Below are 14,993 nucleotides of genomic sequence, written 5' to 3'. Positions count from 1 at the left end.
GCCACTCTGGGCGGCTCCCAATCGAGTTTTTAAATCGAGTTTTAAAAACAAAACAGCTTCTCTGCTGGCACGGGAAGGAGGGTGGAGAATTTGGGGGAAAGAATTTGGGAAATTGTGGCTGCCTCGTTAGGTACAAATAGGGTCTAGGAGGCGATCTCGTGGGGACGGAGCGTGCAAGTAGACTTGTGAAAAGGAGACAAACTTTCCCAAGTGGGGGGGGGGACCCACATAAACAAGGATGGATGGTCTTTTGAAAAGTCCCATGTACAAGTAAAAAAAAATGTTTCTGAGACAGAGACGACGCAGACGAACGCGCATGGGATCCATCAGGTGGGCAGACGGCCTACAAAGCAGGGTGGATTTTTCCCATTTAAATTGGATTTTTAAAATTTTAAACTAGATTTTTTTCCCATTTAAATCGGATTTTTAAAATTTTAAATAGCCTTTCATAGCTCTATGGCCCCCACAACCCCTTTGCTACCTCTGTGGTCCCTCTACCCCTATTCTGCCTCTGAGACCCCTCTACACTTTTCATAGCTCTGTGGCCCCTTTCCTACCTCTGAGACGCTTCTATCCTTTTCATAGCTCTGTGGCCGCTCTACCCCTATTCTACCCCATGACACCTCTATCCTTTTCATAGCTCTGTGGCCCCCACAACCCCTTTACTACCTCTGAGACCCCTCTACATTTTTCATAGTTCTGTGGCCCCTCTACCCCTTTCCTACCTCTGTGGTCCCTCTACCCCTATTCTGCCTCTGAGACCCCTCTACGCTTTTCATAGCTCTGTAGCCCCTTTCCTACCTCTGAGACCCCTTTACCCTTTTTCATAGCTCTGTGGTCCTCTCTTCCCCCTATTCTGCCCCTGAGACCCCTCTACCCTTTTCATAGCTCTGTGGTCCTCTCTTCCCCCTATTCTGCCCCTGAGACCCCTCTACACTTTTCATAGCTCTGTAGCCCCTTTCCTACCTCTGAGACCCCTCTACATTTTTCATAGTTCTGTGGCCCCTCTACCCCTTTCCTACCTCTGTGGTCCCTCTACCCCTATTCTACCCCATGACACCTCTATCCGTTTCATAGCTCTGTGGCCCCTCTACCCCTTTACTAACTCTGAGACGCCTCTATCCTTTTCATAGCTCTATGGCCCCCACAACCCCTTTACTACCTCTGAGACCCCTCTACATTTTTCATAGTTCTGTGGCCCCTCTACCCCTTTCCTACCTCTGTGGTCCCTCTACCCCTATTCTGCCTCTGAGACCCCTCTACGCTTTTCATAGCTCTGTAGCCCCTTTCCTACCTCTGAGACCCCTCTACCCTTTTCATAGCTCTGTGGTCCTCTCTTCCCCCTATTCTGCCCCTGAGACCCCTCTACACTTTTCATAGCTCTGTAGCCCCTTTCCTACCTCTGAGACCCCTCTACATTTTTCATAGTTCTGTGGCCCCTCTACCCCTTTCCTACCTCTGTGGTCCCTCTACCCCTATTCTACCCCATGACACCTCTATCCGTTTCATAGCTCTGTGGCCCCTCTACCCCTTTACTACCTCTGAGACGCCTCTATCCTTTTCATAGCTCTATGGCCCCCACAACCCCTTTACTACCTCTGAGACCCCTCTACATTTTTCATAGTTCTGTGGCCCCTCTACCCCTTTCCTACCTCTGTGGTCCCTCTACCCCTATTCTACCTCTGAGACCCCTCTACGCTTTTCATAGCTCTGTAGCCCCTTTCCTACCTCTGAGACCCCTCTACCCTTTTTCATAGCTCTGTGGTCCTCTCTTCCCCCTATTCTGCCCCTGAGACCCCTCTACCCTTTTCATAGCTCTGTGGCCCCTTTCCTACCTCTGAGACCCCTCTGTACTTTTCATAGTTCTATGGTCCCCTCTTCCCCCTATTCTGCCCCCTGAGACCCCTCTACCCTTTTCATAGCTCTGTAGCCCCTTTCCTACCTCTGAGACCCCTCTACACTTTTCATAGCTCTGTGGTCCCCTCTTCCCCCTATTCTACCCCTGAGACCCCTCTACACTTTTCATAGCTCTGTGTTCCACTTTTCCCCCTATTCTACCCCTGAGACCCCTCTACCATTTTCATAGCTCTGTGGTCCCCTCTTCCCCCTATTCTGCCCCTGAGACCCCTCTACCCTTTTCATAGCTCTGTGACCCCTTTCCTACCTTTGAGACCCCCTCTACAATTTTCATAGCTCTGTGGTCCCCACTTCCCCCTATTCTGCCCCTGAGACCCCTCTACACTTTTCATGGCTCTGTGGTCCCCACTTCCCCCCAATTCTGCCCCTGATACCCCTCTGTGCTTTTCATAGCTCTGTGTTCCACTTTCCCCCCAATTCTGCCCCTGAGACCCCTCTGTACTTTTCATAGCTCTGTGGTCCCCACTTCCCCCAATTCTGCCCCTGAGACCCCTCTACGCTTTTCATAGCTCTGTGGTCCCCCTTTCCTACCTCTGAGACCCCTCTGCACTTTTCATAGCTCTGTGGTCTCATAGGCCACAGAGACCACAGAGCTATGAAAAGTGTAGAGGGGTATCAGGGGGCAGAATTGGGGGAAAAGTGGAACACAGAGCTATGAAAAGTGTAGAGGGGTCTCAGAGGTAGGAAAGGGGACCACAGAGCTATGAAAAGGGTAGAGGGGTCTCAGGGGCAGAATTGGGGGAAGTGGGGACCACAGAGCTATGAAAAGTACAGAGGGGTCTCAGGGGCAGAATTGGGGGAAAAGTGGAACACAGAGCTATGAAAAGGGTAGAGGGGTATCAGGGGCAGAATTGGGGGAAGTGGGGACCACAGAGCTATGAAAAGTACAGAGGGGTCTCAGGGGCAGAATTGGGGGAAAAGTGGAACACAGAGCTATGAAAAGTGTAGAGGGGTCTCAGGGGCAGAATTGGGGGAAGTGGGGACCACAGAGCTATGAAAAGTACAGAGGGGTCTCAGGGGCAGAATTGGGGGAAAAGTGGAACACAGAGCTATGAAAAGTGTAGAGGGGTCTCAGGGGCAGAATTGGGGGAAGTGGGGACCACAGAGCTATGAAAAGTGCAGATGGGTCTCAGGGGCAGAATTGGGGGGAAAGTGGAACACAGAGCTATGAAAAGTACAGAGGGGTATCAGGGGCAGAATTGGGGGGAAGTGGAACACAGAGCTATGAAAAGTGTAGAGGGGGTCTCAAAGGTAGGAAAGGGGTCACAGAGCTATGAAAAGGGTAGAGGGGTCTCAGGGGCAGAATAGGGGGAAGAGGGGACCACAGAGCTATGAAAATGGTAGAGGGGTCTCAGGGGTAGAATAGGGGGAAAAGTGGAACACAGAGCTATGAAAAGTGTAGAGGGGTCTCAGGGGCAGAATAGGGGGAAGTGGGGACCACAGAGCTATGAAAAGGCTAGAGGGGTCTCAGGGGCAGAATAGGGGGAAGTGGGGACCACAGAGCTATGAAAAGTGTAGAGGGGTCTCAGGGGCAGAATTGGGGGAAAAGTGGAACACAGAGCTATGAAAAGTGTAGAGGGGTCTCAGAGGTAGGAAAGGGGACCACAGAGCTATGAAAAGGGTAGAGGGGTCTCAGGGGCAGAATTGGGGGAAGTGGGGACCACAGAGCCATGAAAAGTACAGAGGGGTATCAGGGGCAGAATTGGGGGGAAGTGGAACACAGAGCTATGAAAAGTGTAGAGGGGGTCTCAAGGTAGGAAAGGGGTCACAGAGCTATGAAAAGGGTAGAGGGGTCTCAGGGGCAGAATAGGGGGAAGAGGGGACCACAGAGCTATGAAAAGGGTAGAGGGGTCTCAGGGGTAGAATAGGGGGAAGAGAGGACCACAGAGCTATGAAAAAGGGTAAAGGGGTCTCAGGGGCAGAATAGGGGGAAGTGGGGACCACAGAGCTATGAAAAGTACAGAGGGGTATCAGGGGCAGAATAGGGGAAAGTGGAACACAGAGCTATGAAAAGTACAGAGGGGTATCAGGGGCAGAATTGGGGGAAGTGGGGACCACAGAGCTATGAAAATTGTAGAGGGGGTCTCAAAGGTAGGAAAGGGGTCACAGAGCTATGAAAAGGGTAGAGGGGTCTCAGGGGCAGAATAGGGGGAAGAGGGGACCACAGAGCTATGAAAAGGGTAGAGGGGTCTCAGGGGTAGAATAGGGGGAAAAGTGGAACACAGAGCTATGAAAAGTGTAGAGGGGTCTCAGGGGCAGAATAGGGGGAAGAGGGGACCACAGAGCTATGAAAAGTGTAGAGGGGTCTCAGGGGCAGAATTGGGGGAAGTGGGGACCACAGAGCTATGAAATTGTAGAGGGGGTCTCAAAGGTAGGAAAGGGGTCACAGAGCTATGAAAAGGGTAGAGGGGTCTCAGGGGCAGAATAGAGGGAAGTGGGGACCACAGAGAGGGGCAGAATAGGGGTAGAGGTTCCTCTCTTCCCCCTATTTTGCCCCTGAGACCCCTCTACCCTTTTCATAGCTCCGTGGTCCCCATTTTTCAGAGCTATGAAAAATGTAGAGGGGAAAAGTGGAACACAGAGCTATGAAAAGTGTAGAGGGGTCTCAGGGGCAGAATAGGGGGACGAGGGGACCACAGAGCTATGAAAAGGGTAGAGGGGTCTCAGGGGGCAGAATAGGGGGAAGAGGGGACCACAGAGCTATGAAAAGGGTAGAGGGGTCTCAGGGGTAGAATAGGGGGAAGTGAGGACCACAGAGCTGTGAAAAGGGTAGAGGGGTGTCAGGGGCAGAATAGGGGGACGAGGGGACCACAGAGCTATGAAAAGGGTAGAAGGGTCTCAGGGGGCAGAATAGGGGGAAGAGGGGACCACAGAGCTATGAAAAGGGTAGAGGGGTCTCAGGGGTAGAATAGGGGGAAGTGAGGACCACAGAGCTGTGAAAAGGGTAGAGGGGTCTCAGGGGCAGAATAGGGGGAAGAGAGGAACACAGAGCTATGAGAAATGTAGAGGGATCTCAGGGGTAGAATAGGGGGACGAGGGGACCACAGAGCTATGAAAAGGCTAGAGGGGTCTCAGGGGCAGAATAGGGGGAGGTGGGGACCACAGAGCTATGAAAAGCACAGAGGGGTATCAGAGGTAGGAAAGGGGCCACAGAGCTATGAAAAGTGTAGAGGGGTCTCAGAGGTAGGAAAGGGGCCACAGACCTATGAAAAGGGCAGAGGGGTCTCAGAGGCAGGAAAGAGGTAGAGGGTCCACAGAGCTATGAAAACGATAGAGGCGTCTCAGAGATAGGAAAGGGGTAGAGGAGCCACAGAGCTATGAAAAGGGTAGAGGGGTCTCAGAGGTAGACTAGCAGTAGAGGAGCCACAGAGCTATGAAAAGAGTAGAGGGGTCTCAGAGGTAGAGGAGCCACAGAGCTATGAAAAGGGTAGAGGGGCCTCAGAGGCAGGAAAGTGGTAGAGGGGCCACAGAGCTATGAAAAGTGTAGAGGCATCTCAAAGGCAGGAAGTGGGTAGAGGGGGCATAGAGGTATGAAAATGATAGAGGCGTCTCAGAGGTAGAAAAGGGGTAGAGGAGCCACAGAGTTATGAAAAGGGTAGAGGGGCCTCAGAGGTAGACTAGCGCTAGAGGGGCCACAGAGCTATGAAAAGGGTAGAGGGGCCTCAGATGTAGAAAAGGGGTAGAAGGGCCACAGAGCTAGGAAAAGGGTAGAGGGGTCTCAGAGGTAGACTAGAGGTTAGAGGAGCCACAGAGCTAGGAAAAGGGTAGAGGGGTGTCAGAGGCAGGAAAACGGTAGAGGAGCCACAGAGTTATGAAAAGGGCAGAGGGGTCTCAGAGGTAGGAAAGAGGTAGAAGGGCCACAGAGCCAGAAAGGGGTAGAGGGGTCTCAGAGGTAGACTAGCGCTAGAGGGGCCACAGAGCTATGAAAAGGGTAGAGTGGCCTCAGAGGCAGGAAAGTGGTAGAGGGGCCACAGAGTTATGAAAAGGGCAGAGGGGTCTCAGAGGTAGGAAAGAAGTAGAAGGGCCACAGAGCCATGAAAAGGGTAGAGGGGTCTCAGAGGTAGACTAGCGCTAGAGGGGCCACAGAGCTATGAAAAGGGTAGAGGGGCCTCAGATGTATCAAAGGGGTAGAAGGGCCACAGAGCTATGAAATGGGTAGAGGGGTCTCAGAGGCAGGAAAGAGGTAGAGGGGCCACAGAGCTATGAAAAGCATAGAGGGGTCTCATAGGCAGAGGAGCCACAGAGCTACGAAAAGGGTAGAGGCGTCTCAGAGGCAGGAAAGGGGTAGAGGGGTCTCAGAGCTATGAAAAGGGTAGAGGGGTCTCAGAGGTAGAATAGGGGTAGAGGGGCCACAGAACTAGGAAAGGGGTAGAGGGGTCTCAGAGGTAGTAAAGGGATAGTGGGGGGCCACAGAGCTAAGAAAAGTGTAGAGGGGCCACAGAGCTCTACCCCTTTCCTACCTCTGATACCCCCTACCCCTTTCCTACCTCCATCCTCCCTTACAGCCCTTTCCCTTCCCAGAACCCATCACTATTTCCCTCTGAAATTGAAATTGCCTCCCCTGTAGCTCAAGACCACCCCCCCAAAGCACCATACGTATATCAGAGTAATTGTTGAACTGAAATACAATTAAGAAGAAATATATTAACAGTGAAATAATTATTCAGCTCTAACTTAAAGGGATTTTTTTTATTCACAACAAACTGAACAATGGAAACACCTTGGCATTTGGCGATGACAAAAGTTCCTTTAGAAACACAATTTACAAAGACTCATCACCTGGTCTCCAGAAACTTGCTATAACATGAAATAGGTGCGAACATATGATGCAAACTACTAATAACAATAAATAGCAGAATGTCGGCACCCTGTATATAGAAAGGAGCAAAGCAGTGATATTTTAGGGAGCAGGCTAGCAGGCGGGACCCATGACTTACACCGGAGGAGCCTACACAACACAAAACACTGTTGCTGGATGTAGGTTTTATTTCATTTCTTATCTTATATTTTGGAAATGTACAGCCAGGTTGTTGGTTTTTTCCTTTAATTTTTTGGGGGGCCCCCAAGAGAGTGGGGCCCTAAGCTAGAGATTGTTTAGCTTAGACGTAAATCTGGCACTGATCGCTGCCTGAATATCCTCTCTTTAGCGCTCGCAAAGACCTGGACACTCCGTAGCTTATTGCAACTTGTGGGGAGACCTCTGAGACCCCAATTCACCCCATGGACTTTGCTATCTGTCCCCAGGTGACACCCCCCATTCTCATAGCTTCCAAGGTTTCCCTTTTTTTAAGGGAACTTCCCTTATTCTGAACAGGATTCCTCGCAAGAAAACGTTGACAGCTATGGCCATTCTTGCCTGCGTTGTCCTTGAACCCCAATGATGACCTAGTACAGAAGCGAATTTTCAAATCCGCTTCCCCCTCTGGTTCCGCCCATTGCTAGTGTGTGGCCCTCGGAAGCTTGCGCAGGTGGAGAAAGCGGCCCTCGGCTGCCAAACAGCCCCCTCGCCTCCCTCTCCAGCAAAACCCTTTCGCACCCCTTCCTTGCCCCCATCCTGAGTGTCTCATAGGGTGTTTTCAGAGCAGCAACAGCAGGGAAACCGCCCCAGGTGACTCGAGCGAGCGAGCCCAGCCGCGCGGAGAGCAAGAAAAAGGGAAAGCGAACGCGACATGGCTTGCTTTTGCTCCTGCAAAAGACCCTTCGGGTCGGGGACACCACAGAGAAGGCCCTACATCCCCGAAGAGACAAACCGCATCTCGACGTTGGCGCCGGGCTCGCATCTGCCCACCCGGCGCTTGGCAGCGAAGGGGAAGACTTTGCGGAAAGCCCTCTGGAAACTGGCGCCCATGAAGGCGTAGACGATGGGGTTGAGGGAGGAGCTGGCGTATGACATGCAATGAGCCCAGATTTTCAGCTTGTAGGTGTAATAGTTGCGGCGGAAACCGGCGCCGAAGGCTTGGGCGAGAATCAGAAGCTGCATTGGGCCCCAGCAGATGGCGAAGAGGACGACGATGGCGCCCACCATCCGCGATATCTTGCCCCGCATGGCTTCCGAGCGCTCAGCCAGCTGCCGGACCTGGGAGGAGTCAAGAAGGGGACTTGCAATCAGATCGGCTTGGCCTCTGCGGTCTCGGCTCTGCTGCCCGTGGAGGTCAGTTCTGTGTCTGCCAGCTCCATCTGGTACACAGGATGAGACCCTCCCTGCCCACAGACTGTCTGGCCGGAGTGGTGCATGCTCTGGTTATCTCCTGCTTGGACTACTGCCATGCGCTCTACGTGGGGCTGCCTTTGAAGGTGACGCGGAAACTGCAACTAATCCAGAATGTGGCAGCCAGACTGGGGACTGGGAGCGACTCCCGAGATCATATAACACCGGTCCTGAAAACCTACCTCCCAGGACATTTCCGAGCACAATTCAAAGGGTTGGTGCTGACCTTGAAAGCCCTAAATGGCCCAGTAGACCTAAAGGAGCGTCTCCACCCCAGACACCGGGGTCCATCTCCCAAGGGTCTTCTGGCGGTTCCCTCCCTGCGAGAAGCCAAGTTACAGGGAACCAGGCAGAGGGCCTTCTCGGTGGTGGCACCCGTCTGTGGAACGCCCTCCCGTCAGATGTCAAGGAGAGAATGAACTACCTGACTTTTAGAAGACACCTGAATGCAAGCCTGTCTAGGGAAATTTTTAATGTTTGATGTTTTATTGTGTTTTTAATATCCATCTGGTACGCAGGCTGAGACCCTCCCTGCCCGCAAACTGTCTGGCCAGAGTGGTGCATGCTCCGGTTGTCTCCTGCTTGGACTACTGCCATGCGCTCTCCGTGGGGCTCCCTTTGAAGGTGATCCAGAAACTGCAACTAATCCAGAATGTGGCAGCCAGACTGGGGACTGGGAGTGGAGACCACATAACACTGGTCCTGAAAGACCTGCATTGGCTCTCAGGACATTTCCAAGCATAATTCAAAGGGTTGGTGCTGACCTTGAAAGCCCTAAATGGCCCAGTATACCTGAAGGAGCGTCTCCACCCCAGACACCGGGGTCCTCCTCCCAAGGGTCTTCTGGTGGTTCCCTCCCTGCGAGAAGCAAAGTTACAGGGCACCAGGCAGAGGGCCTTCTCGGTGGTGGCGCCCACCCTAAACCAAAGGTTGGCAAGGCTTACCGGGCATGGGCTGGATCACTCCCACAGAGATCCTTCATGGGCTGGGCTGGCGCAGCACAGCGCCAGAAATCACGTCTGCGGATGCCCAGATGCTGAAAATCGCCCCTGCGACGAAGCGATTTTCGGTTTCTGGGCATGTACAGAAGCGATTTCTGGCACCGCAAACATAAAGATCAGGCTTACTAGCCTCTTTGCTTCTCAATACTCTCTGCTTAGCCTCTGCTATTTTCTCCTACCCATAGAAAACCCACTTAAGGACTCTAGACGCGCTCAGATACCCCATAAGGGAAAAAGGAGCAGTTTTTTTCTTATAACAAAAGCATGCAAAGATGTCCTCTATTTCCTAAATAACTCGTAGGAAAGATCTGCCTCGTCCAGCCTCACGTTTCTCACATTGCATAACCAGATATTACATCTGGAGATCGCAGAAACTACAAGCGGAAGAGTTTTGGAGCCTGAGCTCGCTCGGTTTCCTCTTCCCTCCTCATTCCTCTTTCCTTTTGTGCTGTCTGCTTGGCCTCTGTTATTTTCACCTACCGATAGGGAACCAACTTAAGGACTCTATAGGGGCTTTTGGATACCCCATAAGGGGAAAGGAGTGGAGTTTTCCCTTATAACATTTTGATAATAAACCTGATTTGCAAGTGGTGGTAGTGGAATAATTTCGACGGCGACTGTAAGATTGTCGTACCTGGTTCTCGGAGGTCTCCACCGTGGGGCGTCCCATCTGGTACATCATGGCGGTGTAGCAAAGGAGGATGATCAACAAGGGGAGCAGGTAAACCACGAGGAAATTGTATAGGATGAAGGCCCTCTCGTGAGTGACGGAGGGGAAAGTCTCGCTGCAGTAGATCCGGGGCCCGAACCAGTAGCCTTCGGTCAGCTGGTTGTAGACCAAAACCGGAGTGGAGACGGCGAAAGAACCTGCAGGCGGAAAGGCCAGGGACCCAAATTCACCCAGCGGTTCTGAAGTCTCGGACAGAACCGGCTCGAACCCTAGCTCAAGTGGGGCAGCTTCCTCCAGCAAAGGATGCTCTGCTAGAATTTGCGGAGAAGCAAAATGGACTTCCTGGTCCGATAAGATGCAATGGGCAATCTGTACGGAAGATCGATTGTATACAGCGGCGCCTTGGTTCTCAAACGCCTTGGAACCCAAACACTGCAAACCCGGAAGGAAGTGTTCCGGTTTGCGAACTTTTCCTGGAAGCTGAACGTGCTTCATTTTGAGTGTCGAGCTCCTTTTTTGAGTGTTACACCAAGGTCTGTCTGGTTTTGCTATATACAGTGGTACCTCGGGTTACATACGCTTCAGGTTACAGACTCTGCTAACCCAGAAATAGTGCTTCAGGTTAAGAACTTTGCTTCAGGATGAGAACAGAAATCGTGCTCTGGCGGCGCGGCGGCAGCAGCAGGAGGCCCCATTAGCTAAAGTGGTGCTTCGGGTTAAGAACAATTTCAGGTTAAGAACAGACCTCCGGAATGAATTAAGTACTTAACCTGAGGTGCCACTGTAGTTGTTTTTGTGACTGTATGCAACCCAGTTCAGCTACCGATGGATGGATTGCAAGTGTGACTGCGGTACATTGTTCATCGCTTTCGTTTTATGGATCAATGGTATCGTTAGACAGCAAAATTTGTGTTAAATTGCTGTTTTAGGGGTTGTTTTAAAAAGTCTGCAACGGATTACAATGGAACCCCGGGTTACAGATGCTTCAGGTTACAAACTCCACTAACCCAAAAATAGTACCTCGGGTTAAGAACTTTGCTTCAGGATGAGAACAGAAATCGTGTGGCGGCAGCTGGAGGCCCCATTCGCTAAAGTGGTGCTTCAGGTTAAGAACAGTTTCAAGTTAAGAACGGACCTCCAGAACGAACTCGAGGTGCCACTGTAATCCATTCTGGTACCCTGGTTCTCAAATTTAATCCGTTCCAGAAGTCCGTCCCAGATCCAAAGCGTTCCAAAACCAAGGCGCGCTCTCCCATAGAAAGTCACGCAAAACGGATTAATCCGTTCCAGACTTTTGCCCCGCAGGAGATGGGTGGTGAGGGCGCTGGCTGAGGTTCGGGCCGAAGCGAATGGGCAGGGACTCCCCTTTTGTGGAAACCGAGGGGTCTTCCATGCTATGCCCGCCCCCCTACTCACCGACCCAGATGCTGGCGCTGACCGTGGCGGCCACGAGGGGGGTGCGTTGCTGCAGGGCCCGGAGGGGAAAGACGGTTACGTACCAACGGTCAACACTCATAGCGGTCAAGGTGATGCATGTGGCTTGCACAGAGACCTGTGAAGCCAAAAAGACAGGGCGGGGTGTTTATTACAGTGGGACTTTAGTTCCCAAACGCCTCGGTTCCCAAAAACCGGACTTGGCTTTGACAGCCCAAGTCTCCATCGAGGGACCCTTAAGTCCGTTATCGGTCAGAGAAAGATTAGACGGTGCAAGGACGTTGCTTGCCCAGAGCTGCAAAGATTATTATTATTATTATTATTATTATTATTATTATTATTATTAGTTTGTTTGTTTGTTTGTTTATACCCCACCCTCCGCAGCCAAGACCGGGCTCAGGGCAGCTGTTAGATTACCTACGAGGGCAGACTAGCAGATGAAATTATTGGACTATATTTGGGGGGGGGGGTGAATGAATTCGTATGCCCCACAAATAACCCAGAGATGCATTTTAAATAAAAGGGCACATTCTACTAATGTAAAAACATGCTGATTCCCAGACCCTCCGCGGGCCGGATTGAGAAGACGATTGGGCCAGATCCGGCCCCCGGGCCTTAGTTTGCCTACCCATGGTTTAAAGGTTTTGGGGGGCAGATCGCCCCTGCAAGCAGTCGCAAACTCACCTGTTGGATGTAATTGACAAATTTGCACATAAACTCCCCAAAAATCCAGCCCGGAAGAGGATAAAGGACAGCCGTGAACGGGACACAGCAGATCAGGAAAATGATATCCGTGACGGCCAGGTTTGCTGTTTGGACAAAGGGCACAATTTGGGAAAAGTTTAGAAGCAGAAGAAAAGATAAACTGAAGGGAGCAACTTCCCTGTAAGGAAAGGTTTTTATCATTTAGAGGAAAAGCATGAAATTACGTCGAAAGTGACTAGAGGAAATTTTTCCTCCCTTTCAGAAATGGCTAGCTTAACTGCTAGAATAAGGGACGGATCTACACACAGGGGGCGGGGGAAGAAACGCCATAAATAAGTCAGAAATCAAATCGTCATAACAAAAGAAAAAAACCGCTATGGAAAAACCGCATAGAAATTTTTTTTACTCTCCTGCGCCCTCTGGTGTTGCATGTTTATAACGCTGGTTTTTTTAACAAAAAATCTAATGTAGCTGAGTCCTGGAAGAAAATCTTTAAAGAAGATTGGGGGGACGGGGACGGTGGAACATTTGAAAAAATTATTGTCAGCGACTTGAAACGTTAGCAGGGCGAGAATAAATTTAGGGGCAAAATCATCAACGGAGGGGAAATGGGAAGAGGAAGAATAAGGAATAATTAGAATATGCGGCAGTAAAGGGAAAATTGAAATGAACCATGGAAGGGGGAAGTTGATGCTTGGTTTGTTTTCGTTTGAAAATGATAAATAAAATTTTTATATAAGTTTTTCTCCCTTTCTAATAACACCAGGAATCGTGGGCCCTATCCTATAAGTGTGGGATGTGGAACACAAGAGCAGTCAAGTACAACATTCCTAGAGTGAACATGCTTAGACATGGGGAGGGATGTTTGTCCCTTCTGGGCTGGGACAGACTTCCTCTACATGTGACCAGAGGTGGGTGTGGCCTCACCTGTGCAGGTAATGATAAAAGCACAGGGCAGGGCAGCCATCTCTCTCTCTTTCACCACATGCATCAAAGACACAACATCTACTGAGCGAAGGATGCCCTCTTGGCTCCCAGCCCAGAGAGGACAAAGGGACTGTCTTCTTAAAAGATAGATTCCAAATGTACGTTACTTCATTAAGCTTAAGTCTGCCTTCTGGGATCTGATTGTGAACAGAATGTGAGTAAACTCTTTTTATACTTTTGTGTCGTCTCTTCTATTTTATGAGGGAATAAGGGGAAATTACCAGAATAGTTATTACAGAGGCTTTAGCGAGCCTGAGCAAACGCTGCCGTTGCAAACTTAAAATAAAGGGGAATGTATTACTCTGCTGAAATTGGGGAACTTGTTAGCACAAGTTGGATAAGGATATAATCAGACAATATATCCTCTCCTGCGTCCCTGAACATTCCCACAATAAGAACATCCCAAGAGATCATAAGAACTGCCTGGCCCAACTTGGCCAACACCTTTTCTCCCAGTGGCCGACCAGATGCTTTTTGGAAACCTGCAATCAGGATTTGAACCCAGGACATTACTGCTCCTGACCGTGGATGCAGAGCAGAGCGGTCCTGGCTAGCAGCAAACAGAACAGGCACCAGCTGGTAGCCCTAGCAGCTTTGACCCTCCTTCCCACCCACCCAGATGCCTCCATTATTCTCACCAAACTCACCAATGTAGAAATTGGTCGCCGTCCTCATCTGCTTCTGCTTGGCGAGGACGTAGATCACGAGGGAGTTGCCCGCCAGACCCACCACCATCAGGACAGCGAAGAAGAGGGGCACCAGCCACGCGTCCACCAAGCGCGGCGGGCTCCGGGGCTCCGAGACATTGGCGCACCACAGCCCTGTGGCGCAGACCGAGCTGTTCGGGAACAGGAAGGAATCATTGAAGTCGGAGACGGAGGAGCCCACTAGCATGGCTCTGCTTTTTGTCGAGAGCAGCCTCTGCCGGCCAGGAGCACCGAATTGGGGCTTGGGACGTCCTTTGGCAAGAGTTTTCAGCACCTCGGAGAGCTCAGCAAGCGAGAGAGATGTTGTGCCGCTCCTCAAATGGGGATCTATGAAACTCTGGCGGACTCAGGGCTGAGGGACACTGAATTGGGGCTTAGGACGTCCAGTGACAAGAGTTTTCAGCACTTCGGACAGCTCACCAAGCGAGAGAGAAGTTGCGCCACTCCTCAAATGGGGATCCAGGAAACTCTGGCGGACTCAGGGCTGAGGGACACGAAATTGGGGCTTGGGACGTCCAGTGGCATGAGTTTTCAGCACCGCGGACAGCTCACCAAGCGAGAGAGATGTTGCGCCGCTCCTCAAATGGGAATCCAGGAAACTCTGGCAGACTCAGGGGCTGAGGGACACGTTGGGGATCTTGTCCTGGCTTGGCGTCATCCTAAGAGGAGCCAATCCTGTGCCAGTTACGACTCTCTCCTCCCCTGAAGTCTCAGAAGGAGACCTGCGTCTCTCTTACTCCAGAGTCCTTCTTGCACATTATTTGCAGTGTCCTCTACTTCTCAGGTTCCTTGCAGAATGCAGCGTGCTCTCCTGAAACTCACTGAGGACCAGGAACACACCAGGGACCAGTTCTCGGGCACAAAGGTGGCATCCATCGGCAACACATGCCATCAAACGGGCACGCTCCTTTCAGAGTACAGGGCTCTTATTCCGACACAGAGGAAATCTTGGGACGCAGGAATGGTGCTCCCATCTGAATGGGTTGCCGGTCCAACCATCCAGCCACCTGGGACCGCCGCCCAGCTCCGAAAGGACCCAGGCGTCCTGCGAGTTGGAAAAAGCCAGGAGGAAAGAAGGGCTGGTCGGTTTTAAGTGGCAGAGCGATTGCTCCCCTCCTGCTCCTTGCAAAAGCAGAATTTCTCCTCTCGGGTCTCCAAGCAGGCGATTGGCTGATTGTTCTATATTTTTTCCCTCTCTCTTTCTCCACCTGGGGAGGGGGAGATCTTGCTACCAGGCAACCCCCTGGGAGAGGACTCGATTGGTGGGCTAATTCAGCAGGCATGGAAGGCATGAAATTATTATGCCACGTGCAGATAGAGAGAAAGAGATGGAAGGCACATTTCATTTTGCTCTTCGTTCCGGC

The 14,993-nt window shown here is 51.3% G+C and overlaps 1 protein-coding gene across 3 annotated transcripts in view; it reads right to left on the bottom strand.

Annotated features, from left to right (window-relative positions):
• The window catches only part of KISS1R (KISS1 receptor), a 290,916-nt gene extending 275,923 nt beyond the window's left edge, over positions 1–14,993 (bottom strand). The window contains exons 1-6 of one of the 3 annotated variants that reach the window (XM_083484069.1): positions 14,240–14,993; positions 13,570–14,106; positions 11,915–12,039; positions 11,213–11,348; positions 9,761–9,993; positions 6,590–7,993 (exon numbers count right to left, since the gene is read on the bottom strand). In XM_083484069.1, the coding sequence (XP_083340195.1) occupies positions 7,646–7,993; positions 9,761–9,993; positions 11,213–11,348; positions 11,915–12,039; positions 13,570–13,816 (1,089 nt within the window). In that variant the 5' untranslated portion in view covers positions 13,817–14,106; positions 14,240–14,993 and the 3' untranslated portion in view covers positions 6,590–7,645. The other 2 variants (XR_014521021.1, XM_083484070.1) reach the window with 2 other exon arrangements.

The sequence above is a fragment of the Podarcis liolepis genome (assembly GCF_965112155.1).
Source record: "Podarcis liolepis genome assembly, chromosome: 18".
In the NCBI taxonomy this organism is placed as follows: domain Eukaryota; kingdom Metazoa; phylum Chordata; class Lepidosauria; order Squamata; family Lacertidae; genus Podarcis; species Podarcis liolepis.
The sequence above is the reverse complement of the archived record's forward strand: the minus strand, read 5'-3'. Positions and strand labels throughout refer to the sequence as shown.